At 60.6% G+C, this 10,131-nt stretch overlaps 2 protein-coding genes across 2 annotated transcripts in view; both read right to left on the bottom strand.

Moving 5' to 3' along the window:
* The window catches only part of Mogat3 (monoacylglycerol O-acyltransferase 3), a 3,473-nt gene extending 2,225 nt beyond the window's left edge, over nt 1-1,248 (bottom strand). The window contains exons 1-4 of the mRNA XM_015491469.2: nt 1,065-1,248; nt 696-874; nt 384-588; nt 47-221 (exon numbers count right to left, since the gene is read on the bottom strand). Of these exons, the coding sequence (XP_015346955.1) occupies nt 47-221; nt 384-588; nt 696-874; nt 1,065-1,146 (641 nt within the window). The 5' untranslated portion in view covers nt 1,147-1,248. The remainder of the gene's footprint in view (nt 1-46; nt 222-383; nt 589-695; nt 875-1,064) is intronic.
* A 2,010-nt stretch (nt 1,249-3,258) lies between these two features.
* Plod3 (procollagen-lysine,2-oxoglutarate 5-dioxygenase 3) overlaps nt 3,259-10,131 on the bottom strand; it is a gene marked incomplete at its 5' end in the record, with an annotated part of 7,171 nt that continues 298 nt past the window's right edge. The window contains 19 exons of the mRNA XM_015490697.2: nt 3,259-3,696; nt 3,935-4,060; nt 4,334-4,480; nt 4,881-4,985; nt 5,862-5,930; nt 6,093-6,206; nt 6,318-6,459; nt 6,715-6,840; nt 6,953-7,057; nt 7,260-7,381; nt 7,488-7,613; nt 7,756-7,857; nt 8,030-8,127; nt 8,595-8,658; nt 8,813-8,925; nt 9,057-9,220; nt 9,326-9,462; nt 9,584-9,675; nt 10,045-10,131. The exon at nt 10,045-10,131 is cut by the window's right edge and continues 298 nt beyond it. Of these exons, the coding sequence (XP_015346183.2) occupies nt 3,541-3,696; nt 3,935-4,060; nt 4,334-4,480; nt 4,881-4,985; nt 5,862-5,930; nt 6,093-6,206; nt 6,318-6,459; nt 6,715-6,840; nt 6,953-7,057; nt 7,260-7,381; nt 7,488-7,613; nt 7,756-7,857; nt 8,030-8,127; nt 8,595-8,658; nt 8,813-8,925; nt 9,057-9,220; nt 9,326-9,462; nt 9,584-9,675; nt 10,045-10,131 (2,195 nt within the window). The remainder of the gene's footprint in view (nt 3,697-3,934; nt 4,061-4,333; nt 4,481-4,880; nt 4,986-5,861; nt 5,931-6,092; nt 6,207-6,317; nt 6,460-6,714; nt 6,841-6,952; nt 7,058-7,259; nt 7,382-7,487; nt 7,614-7,755; nt 7,858-8,029; nt 8,128-8,594; nt 8,659-8,812; nt 8,926-9,056; nt 9,221-9,325; nt 9,463-9,583; nt 9,676-10,044) is intronic.

The following is a 10,131-nucleotide window of genomic DNA, read 5'->3' as shown; positions in this document are numbered from 1 at the left end:
CCGTGGGCAGCCCGGGTGGACCCCCCAGCCACCCGACGCTCCTCACCCGTGTTCCAGGGCCACCTTGACGAATCCCTTCTGATTCCGGATCCGCAAGCTCAAGGCTCCGGGTTTTGCCTCCAGCGCCTCCAGGGGCCCTCCCACGGCCAGGACGGCCACCTGGCCGCCCCCAGGACGGGACAACAGATAGGAAACACTGGTCTTGTCAGAGGAGACCAATCCTGGAGGAGGGCAGAGGTTAGGGGACCCGACGCCTGGGTTTTCAGGGGAAGACACTGGGAAGGCGGAGCTGGGCCTAGTAGCCCGGAGAGGAGGGGAGAAAATGGTAAATGACAGCAGGGGCCTGGGTTCAGGCTCCTGAGCCTGGACTTCCTCCTCCTTACCGCTGGTCATGATGTAGTCCCGGAAGATAGGGATTTGGAACCAGCAGGGCAGCATGAGCAGGTGTGGCCTGAGGCCAGGGAAGAGGCGGGAGAAACCGGTGGCCTCGGTGCAGAAGTTGCCGAAGGCCCCTACCACCAGGACGCCGTGAGGGTGGAAGCCAAAGAGGTAGTTCCGGGAGGGATTCAACTCTGCGGTTTTGACTAGCTGGGGAGCAGAGGGCACCCCATCCAGCAGGTCACACTGGGCTTTGGGGATGACTGTCCCAAGAGTGTCCTGAAGGCCCATCCCCACTACACCTTTCCAGGCCTCACCGATATGGGGAAGTAGTCTCGGAAATGTCTCCAGATGGCCCAGTTGCGGACCCAGGCAGAGCGCCGGCCGCCAGCCCTGGGTGTGCTTCTGTCTCCATAGAGCCAGATCAGGTAAAGGACAACCAGGACCCAGGCCCGGCCTAGGAGAGCCAGGAGCAGGGCCACCAGGCACACGGAGCCTGGAGAACAAGGGAGGCGCACTCAGGGCTCAGGTGTTCAAGCCCAGCCTCCCCTCAGCCCTTTCCTAGTTCCGCTGCATTCAGACTCCCCTCAGGAGCCCAAAGAGCCCTACATTGTCTTCCTCTGGAGAACGGGGAAGCAGAGCCCACGTGCCAGGTTTGCCTGTATTCTCAGGCTCTGGGGACTCACCCAGTCCCAAGAAGGAGAAGACCCACTGCAGGACCGCGAATGCTTGGAGACTCCGGCAAAGGAGGCTGGGAGAGGCCTCCATTCCGCAGAGGGGAGTCACATAGGGACAATGTACAAACGCTTACCGACCTCCTTTTTGGCTCAATCCACTGACCTTGACCCCTGGCCCTGGTTCCGCCCCAAGTTCCGCCCTTGTTGCTGACCTGCCCCCTGAGCCTCTGGAGCCTGAATGAGAAGGAATATCAGTCCCTGAGCCCACAGGCTATGACCAATAGGACCACACCTAAATGACTGGGGGTGTGGCCAGGAGCCTGGAGAAAGGCCTTGAGTGTCCTGGTGGTCAGAGCCCAGGCCTCTGCAGGAGCCAGGCCGGTAGAGATCCCGGCATGCTGTTAAGGGCAGGGCTCTGGACACCAGGGAGAACAACTTGAAAATCTTATAGTCACCAGCCCTGATCCTGGGGGCAGGGCTGTGGAGGGCCTATTCCTTAAGGAGCAGCTCAGGCCTCTGGGGCAGTTGGGGGAGTCACTCCAGAGAGGAGGGCTTTGTGGGAATGGCTAAAGATTGGTGAACCCCTGGAGACAGGGCCTTCTAAACAGTGGGACATGCTCTTGAGCATCCTATCACCATGAGAGTATTGACCTATCCCCAATATTGACCAGAGGCCTGCGGAGATGAGTGAGGGAATGTCACTTTAATTTTTTTGGACTGGGCTGAGCCTGGCTTTGACCTTGCAATCCTCCTGCCTCAGCCTCCTGAGCTGCTAGTATGAATGTCACTTCTCTCTCTCTCTCTCTCTCTTTTTTTTTGGTACTGGGGATTGAATTCAGGGCGCTTGACCAATGAGTCACATCCCCAGCCCTATTTTGTATGTTATTTAGAGTCAGGGTCTCACTGAATTGCTTAGCGCCTCGCCATTGCTGAGGCTACCCTTCAACTCACAATCCTCCTGTCTCAGCCCCCAAGCTGCTGGGATGTACCAGGCATCCTGCTGAATGTCATTTCTTTAGGGATGGCTGATCATCCCCACCCCCACAGGTGCCTTTGTTACATGCTCTTGTACCATAAAATACTTTCCCATCTCTGGGGCAATTCTCCGATTAAGGTCATCTCCTCCAGACTGTTAAGTGAGGAGAGGACAGGACAGCTATCATGCCCATCATGTGACTCACTCAGCACCTAGAGTTCAGGTGTCAATAAATGAATGGAGAAGACAGACACAGCCAGCTTCCGGTGATCAGGCCCTGTCACAAAGCCTGGGTGTACTCCTTCTGTCCCTGTCCCTGCCTGCCTCACTCTCCTGCAGGCTTCCCCATCCAGGGACCCTTCCAGGAGTGTTTTCTCCTGTCCCTGCCCAGCCCACTTTCACCCACAGGTCACAGCATGAGGGTGGTGGCAGATGAAGTGAGAGGGACTTGGAAGTCTGGCCAGAAAGATGTTCACCCATGGGGAGCGATGACCAGCCCCCCTACCAGTAAGGAAGGTGTCAGTAGTGAGGTTTTCAGGGAGGCTGGGCAGGGGGAGGGAGGGGAGGATCCTTAGCTTTGGGTGGGGAGAGGTCCAGAGGCAGGAATGTCCCAGAATAGGTAAACAAGCCTGTTGAGTTTGAAAAGGCTTCAAAGGGAGATAAATCTAGAGGATTTAGTGTTGGGCTGGCTGTGAGGATTAAGGATTGAAGGCTGGACTGGGGACCTGCTCTCAGGAGTCTCCCCTCCCTGAGTGTGCTCCAAGTTCCCCTATTCCAGGAAGCTTCCTGGGGCTCCCTCCAGAGGGCTCTCCAGATCTTGTCCCAGTAAAAGCATAGGTCCCAGCTGTTGGCAGGTGGCAGGCAGGATTCCACCCTGTCCTTCCTTATTGGAGACCAGCTTCCGGAGAGATCTGCTTCCCCAGCACTGTCCCTAGAGCCTGGCTCAGTGCTCGCCACCCCTCCCTCTTCAGGGCTCTCATCTGCACCTGACCCTGAGTCTGACCCTGTGTCCTCTGGTGCTGCAGCCTTCTCAAGCACTCTCCAGCTCAGGCAGCAAAGGGGATAGAGGATGTGGTCCCCTGGGAAGCTGCCAGGCCCCTCCACAGACAGAACACCCCGCTTCTCTTCCTCCCTCTGGAGGAAATCAGGGGTCTCCCCTCTCCTCTGGGTGCCAGGAAGGGGGACGAGGTCAACAGGTAGAAGAAAGATGACACATGGACCCGAGAATTACAAATCCTCCTTTACTGGGAGGGGGCTGAGAAACCTTAATAATTTATCACATGGGGACCCCAGGAACCCTTTCCCATGAGCCCCGGGGGCTGCAGAGTGGAGTGGGGGCTCCAGGGGCTTCCTGAGAGGGCCTTGGGTGGGGTGAGGTGACACATTCCGTCCCAGGCACAAGGGACATACTCAGGAAGAGAGGAGATGGGCAGAGCCGCCTCTCCAAGGATGGGGGGGCAGGCCCCCCAAGGCACGGTGGCAGGGAAGACTTGGCAGAGTGGCTGAGCGTCAGGGGTCAACGAAGGACACCATGATGTAGCGAGTGCCGCGCGTCGTGGGCAGCCCCTCGTGGTAGTGGGTGAGGCGGCCAGGGTGCAGGAGCCCCCAGCCCTTTCTCGGGGATGAGATCACACAGTCATAGCGCAGGAAGCGGCAGCCACCTCCCTGGGGAGGGAAGGGGACAGAGAATGAGCGGTGAGCAGCCATGGGGGATGGAGGGGTGAGCAGGTCCGAGGGGGCCTGGCAGGCAGGGCTGTGATACAGGCCAGGGGGACAGAGGGAGGCGCCCCCGGAAGGGATCCAGGAGACGACACAAAACACCTGGGGAACTGCCCAAAGGCCCAGGCAGGGGCAGGAGGCCCAGGGTAAAGTGCGGGTATGTGGGGGGCTGGCTGCGGCTCACCTCATAGTCCAGGCCCTTGTGGTTGAGGGCGACATTGAGAGTGAAGGTGGACGAGTCGTGGTGTGGCCGCAGAGAGGGCTGCTCATCTGGCCGGTAGCGGACCACGAAGTTCATTACTGCCCGGGTCTGTGGGGACACGAGGGAGAGGCTGCAGGGAGGGCTGGGGGTCTACGGACTCTTCTGACAGGACGACAGGAGCTCCTGTCCAGGAGGGGCCAGGAAGGGCCCGATGCTGACCAGTATCAAGGCCAGCCCTGGGGCTCCGCCTGGCCGCTTCCCGCCCTGGGCTGCCTCCTGTAGCAGCTCCTTGCTGGGACCCAAGTCCATGGGGTTCCAGGGGCTACAGGGGCTGAGTGCCCTGCCAGGAGACCCCCAGCTGGGGGAGACAGCGGGGCCCACCTTGGTGTGGTAGCCCGGGAACAGGCTCTCAGTCATGGGTCCCACGTACGTCCTCAGCAGCTGCAGCCACTGGTCCTCGTAGCCCACCTGCTTCATGTGGATGTCCACGGTGGGGACGTTCTCATAGCCCCCAGCCAGCCTTGAATCCTGTGGGCGGTGGGCACTGAGCACCTGGGGGCAGCGCCGGCCTCCTTCCTTCCCTTGTCCCTAGGCCTTGACGCTCATGTCCCCTCCACCTGAACAGTTTTCTTGTCTCTCTCTCAGCTTGACTCGCTGATGCCTGGAGTCTCAGGAAGCTGTGGCCTCTGCAATGAAGGCCCCAGATTCCTCCCACGGCTGGCCAAGGGCCCCTGCTTGGCTCCAGCCTGTGGGCTTGGCCCCTGCACTGAGCCACCTGGGCCAGCAGCTCACTGAATATGCCTTGAGTGGATGCCACGGTGCCTCTGGGCCTCCCTCCCAGTTGGGCCCCCTCACTGCACCCACTCCCGATTTCACAGTCTGTCAGACCCAGCGTCCGCCTGCGGGAGCCCGGCCTCTCTCCCCTCACCTCGTGCCGGCCTCCCGACCACTGGCCGTAGCTCTCCATCTCCTCCACCAGCTCGTCACACATTTGCTCTGACAGCAGCGGGAACCAGTAGACATCTGGGCATGGCTGCAGAGGGGGACGGGGCTGGGATATGCGCGTGGGGGACATGCAGCACACAGGCGAGCAAAGGCAGAGGGGCAGGGAGGGCCACCTGAGCGGGGGCCAGGCCAGAAGAAAGGTCAGCAGAGAGGGGGGAGGAGCAGGGCACAGATGGCAAGAGGGACCAGCCCCCCACCAACACTGGCACAGTGGCTCCCAGCAGCACGTCCCCTCCTCTTTCTTTGGTACTGGGGTCATACCCAGGGTACTTCACCACGGAGCTCCCCAGCCTTCACAGGCATGTTTATTAATTTTTTTTTTTTTTGCTTAGTTGTTGATGGACCTTTATTTTTCATACATTTATTTATATGAGGTGCTGAGAATCGAACCCAGGGCCTCACACATGCCAGGCAAGCACTCCACCACTGAGCTACAAGCCCAGCCCTTATTTTTAGATTTTTATCTTGAGACAGGGTCTCACTAATTTTCTTAGGACCTCACCAAGTTGCTGAGGCTGGCTTTGAACCCGCAATCTTCCTGCCTCAGCCTTCCGAGTCGCTGGGAGTACAGGCTTGTGCCACTGTGCCCAGCAGTGCAGCCCTCTCTAAAGGTATGATTACACCAACATGGAGGGTCCTCAACTCACGACGGAGGACTTTACGATGGGCTTAAGGGAATGCAGCCCCATCCTAAGTTGAGAAACATCTATGTATTTAAAAGATGAAAGGAGAATCACTGTGATTGACACCCGGATTGGGGCTAGAGCCCCACCTGCTCAGCCTTTGCCTCCCTCCTGTCTGAGCAGAGCACCCCCAGGTCCCTGGGAACTCAGTTTGAGAACTGCCAGTCCTAGTGGAGGACCCAGGAGCAGGGCCTCCAGGTGGGCAGTCCCGAGCAGCTCACCTGTTCCACCAGCCCCTCCCCGTCCAGCGCCCGGCTGTAGTTCTCGTGAATGTACTGCTCCCTCCAGTCCTGGGGGAATGTTGGGGTGCCTGAGAGGAGCCTTCCTCCCACCCTCCCTGGGCCACCCCCCACCACCCCGGCAACATGGGACCCTCCCGGGAGCCCCCGTGTGTGGGTGATCTCCTTAGCCAAGGGCAGGGAAGGAGCATTCCCCGAGGGAGGGCCACTCACGACAGGGTTGTCGAAAATCTGCCAGAGGTCGGGATGCAGGTGGTCTGTGTCATAGCGGGAGGTGGCCAGGAGCCGGCCGAACTCGTGCTGATTGCTGAGGTGGAGGAAGATGCCCTGGTGCAGGGTGGGGTGGGTGTGAGAGGGGGCAGAGGTGACGCTAGGTGGCTGCCCTTGGCCTCCCAGTGCCCAGCCCCAGGCCCTGCACCCCAGGCCCTGCTTGCTCACCTTGTCTCGCAGGCTCTTACAGAAGGCCATGTCCGGGTCAGTGTCACTGCCCGAAAACACCTCCCTCTGGGGCAGCTCTGTCCTCAGGGTTTCCCCACGGATCACATATGCCTGTGATATGTAGGGCACATTCCACACGCCCCTGCAGGTGGTGATACCAGGGTCAGCGAGGTGGGAGACCCCCAAATTTTGCCCAGTCCATCCCAGAGGCTCCTTCCTCGGGACACCCTAGCCCTGGAGCCTGCCAAGCACTGCTCAGCCACCTGATCCACAGCTGGGACCTACCCCGCAGCCACGACACAGCTGCCGAGTCGCCACAATGGACCTGAGAGTGGGGGCCAGGGCCAGGGTCCGATCTCTGCAGATGGGAGGAGAGACCCCACCCCGGAAGACTCACACGCGCTTCCGCTGCACAAGCTCCACGTAGTCCTCGGAGCGGGCGTAGTACTCATCGGGGCTCAGGGCCCCCCAGAAGTTGGACCACAGCTTGCCATGGCGGGACAGCATGGGGGCGATCACCTTCCTATGGACAGGTGGGGTGAGGGCTGGGCAGAGGCCTGGGGAGCCTTGAGGGGGAAGGGATGGGGTGGCTGGGGGTGCCAGGGCATGTGGGGTGCCCAGCCGGGCGGGACCACCTGTTCTGCTCAATGAGGATGCGCAGGGTCTGCATGTTGGTGAGGACGGCATCGGCATCCAGACTGAAGTAGAATTCACACTCAGGGTCCTGCCGACAAGTGTCCCTGGAGGAGACACACCCACACAGATGAGCCCAACAGGGAGCAGAGAGGGGAGGGGACTAGGGGGTGTGTGGGGCCCCTCTTTACCCCCAAGGGGAAGAAAAGGGATGGTCCTGTCCCCACCCAGGGTCTCTGCTGTCTGTGGAGGTGGCCATGGAGTGGTCCAGGATGGCAGCCCGCACCCTCCCCACCAGGTCTCACTCACATGGCCATGTCCCTGGCCTCGCCTGGGCTCAGGGCCTCTTCTGGCCCCACCAGCTTCACAGCTGAGAAGTGGTCCTGGAGCTGATGCCAGGAGTCCGCGATGTGCGGCTCATGGTACACCTCCTGCAGCGGGCGGAGAGGCGGGCTGAGCGCTTGCTGGCGTGGGCGAGGCGGGAAGGGGAGCGGGCTGCAGGCAGGGCAGGGCCCAGGGAGAGGCTGGGGCTCTCACGTTGTTGTGCAGAAAGAGGGTGACCCTGTCGGAGGGGTAGTCCAGGAGCAGCAGCCGCTGCAGGAAGCGGGGCAGGAACGGGGTGGGCTGTTCCACGAACACGGCCAGCAGCACCCGGGGGGGAGGCTGGGGGCGCAAACAGCGGAACTCAGAGGAGAGCCCAGGCCTCTCTGCCCCTCAGCCCTTGCCGGCCAGTGGGTTCCCAAGAGCTCCCCTGCCTGACACACTTCAGGGTGCTCTGGGACCCCAACCTGGTTCCCTTCCTCACCTGCCCCCCCGGGAGTGTCCTCCGGTCCCGGTTGCAGAATCCACAGCCTCCCTGGGGAGTCCAGCCATTGGGGACATAGTTTCCCAGGTAGTTCAGCTGCAGCTGTGAGGGAGAGACGGGGAGCGGCTGGGGTGGAGGAGTGCAGGGGCGATGTGAGGGAGGTCGGCCCAGAGGACGGGGCAGCAGGGTATGGAGGAAGCTCTCCCGGCACCTCTGCTGCTCAGGGACTTGAAGGGGGCTGGGGGTGCCCAGGGCATGGGGCAGACAAGGGCACCTTAGTGGGACCATTTCCATGGACCACGACGGGGAGCGTGTCGTAGGCCACGTTCCTGATGCGCACACGATTCCGATCGAACTTCAGAACCACCTCATCTGGGGAGGAAGGCCAGGTTTTACACACCCTTTCTCTGGGAGTTGCCAAACAATGGCTTCTTCTAAATGTGGGGTCCCAATTTCTCAAGGGGATGAGGGTGCCTGGGCGGCAAGGCCCCCAGACGGTGGCTCCACTTAGACAGGAACCTCTGCTCTCCCCAGAGCTCTGACCAGGCGCTGCCACCCTTGGAGCTCCACCTGCTCCCTGTGTGACCTGGGGTGAGCCACTAGCCCTCAGGATCCAGTGTCCACATGGCCGAGGATCGGTACAGGGTGGACAGCCAGGCACCTTCCCCTGTGGGATCTCGGAGGCTGGTACCTCGGCACAAGCCCCACTGCTGCTTCGTTACCGAGGCTGGCCCAGTGCGGTTTACTCAGGGGAGCCACAGGCCACCAGGAGCCCCTCCCAATCAGGACCCCGAGCAGTAGGCCCCTCGTTGCCCACCGTCCAGTGCCTTCCTCCTCACCTAAAGCCCCATTGAGGTTCTGGAAGATCCGGGACTTATGATCCAGATTAAGGCTGAGTTTCTCCTGGATGGGATGAGCAGGGAGATGAACGGCAGGTGGGATGACATCATTTCCCACCCTCTTCTCTTTACACCTCCAAACCCCCTTCCGTCTGCCTCCCCCAGGCAGAGGCCTCCCACAGGCACAAGGCTGAGTTCCCCTCTCCGGCCCCACCTACCCTCAGCCCGGGGTCCAGATAGAGCCTCGTGTAGAAGAGCTGATCATCATCATCGTCCTTGTACTTCCACCGGTGGACGATTTGGTGGATGGTGGGGGCGAAGCCAATGAATCCTGGTGGAGGGGGCAGGGGAGGTGGTGATTTCAAAATCCAAAGTCCCTATAGGCCTGGCCCCACTGTCCCTCCAGCCCCCAGGCACCTGGAACACTCTTAGCCCCTCTATCTCAGGCACTCTGCCACTCACCACCGGAGTTGAGGAAGCGCTTGCCCGTGCCCACCTCAGGATACTGCTCTGCCAGCCCCCACTCAGGCCAGCAGAAGCCTTCTGCAGAGAACAGCAATCGGCTGCCACTCTGGACGAACTTCTTTAGCAGCTCTGAGGGGCTGCCAGCCAGAATCACATCATAGCTGAGCAAGGAAAGGGAGGAGGAACAGGAGGCCGCTGGGAACCTCAGCATCTTTATCCCTCCTCATGTTCACCCTCTCCTTTCTCCCAGTTCCTGGCTCTTTTACCTGTCTACAAACATGATGACCATGTCTTCCTGGTCTGCATACTTTTCCATTTCTTTCTTTAGCCATCTGACCTTCTGTCCTCCACCAACTGTTCGAGCCACATCACCCCCTCTCCAGTCCTCTCCCAGGCCCAGGGTCTGTGGGAGATCCACATACCAGGGAGGAATCCAATCAACAAGGACTGAGGGCTGCCCAGGCTCACCGTGGGGGCCCGGCACCAGTTCTCAGCCCACTCCTCACCCAGGGTCCCCTCCTCACCCGCACAGTATAGTTGAAGTACTCAGCAGACTGCAAGAAACGCCGGTATCCCTCTGTTTCCGCGGTGGCCACGGTGATCACCAGCAGCTTCTCTAAGGTCAGCCAGGAATGCGTACTTGAGACTTCCCAGCCACGTGCCTGGCTCTCTGCAGGACCCCATCTATCCCTTTTCCTAACTCCACTTCGGCCTTTTCCTCTTCTTTCCAGTTCCCTCTAAATTCTTCCCACCCAGGTACATTTTTGACCCCAGTGAGAGCCAGGTGGGAGTGACATCCAGGAATTCGGGGTCAGTTTGCCTGGAGAGGCTGAAAACTCCAGTTCAGGGTGGGGAGTGGGCAAGGGGCCGCGTGATACCGCCCCCCAGGCGCGTGCGGGGCTGGAGTCCCGACCCTCCCCGGCCAGGTTGGCTGACACTGTCCGTCCAGCGCCCGCTCGGCCCGCTGGCGCTCCGGGGTCCTCACCTGGGTTGACCGGCTTGTTGCCCCGAGGCTGGCCGGAGGCGGAGGCCGCAGGAGGCGGCGGCAGCAGCAGGAGCAGCAGCAGCAGGA

This window comes from Marmota marmota, unplaced genomic scaffold (assembly GCF_001458135.2).
Source record: "Marmota marmota marmota unplaced genomic scaffold, marMar, whole genome shotgun sequence".
Lineage (NCBI taxonomy): Eukaryota > Metazoa > Chordata > Mammalia > Rodentia > Sciuridae > Marmota > Marmota marmota.
Note: the sequence above shows the minus strand (reverse complement) of the source record. Positions and strands in the feature narration are given on the sequence as shown.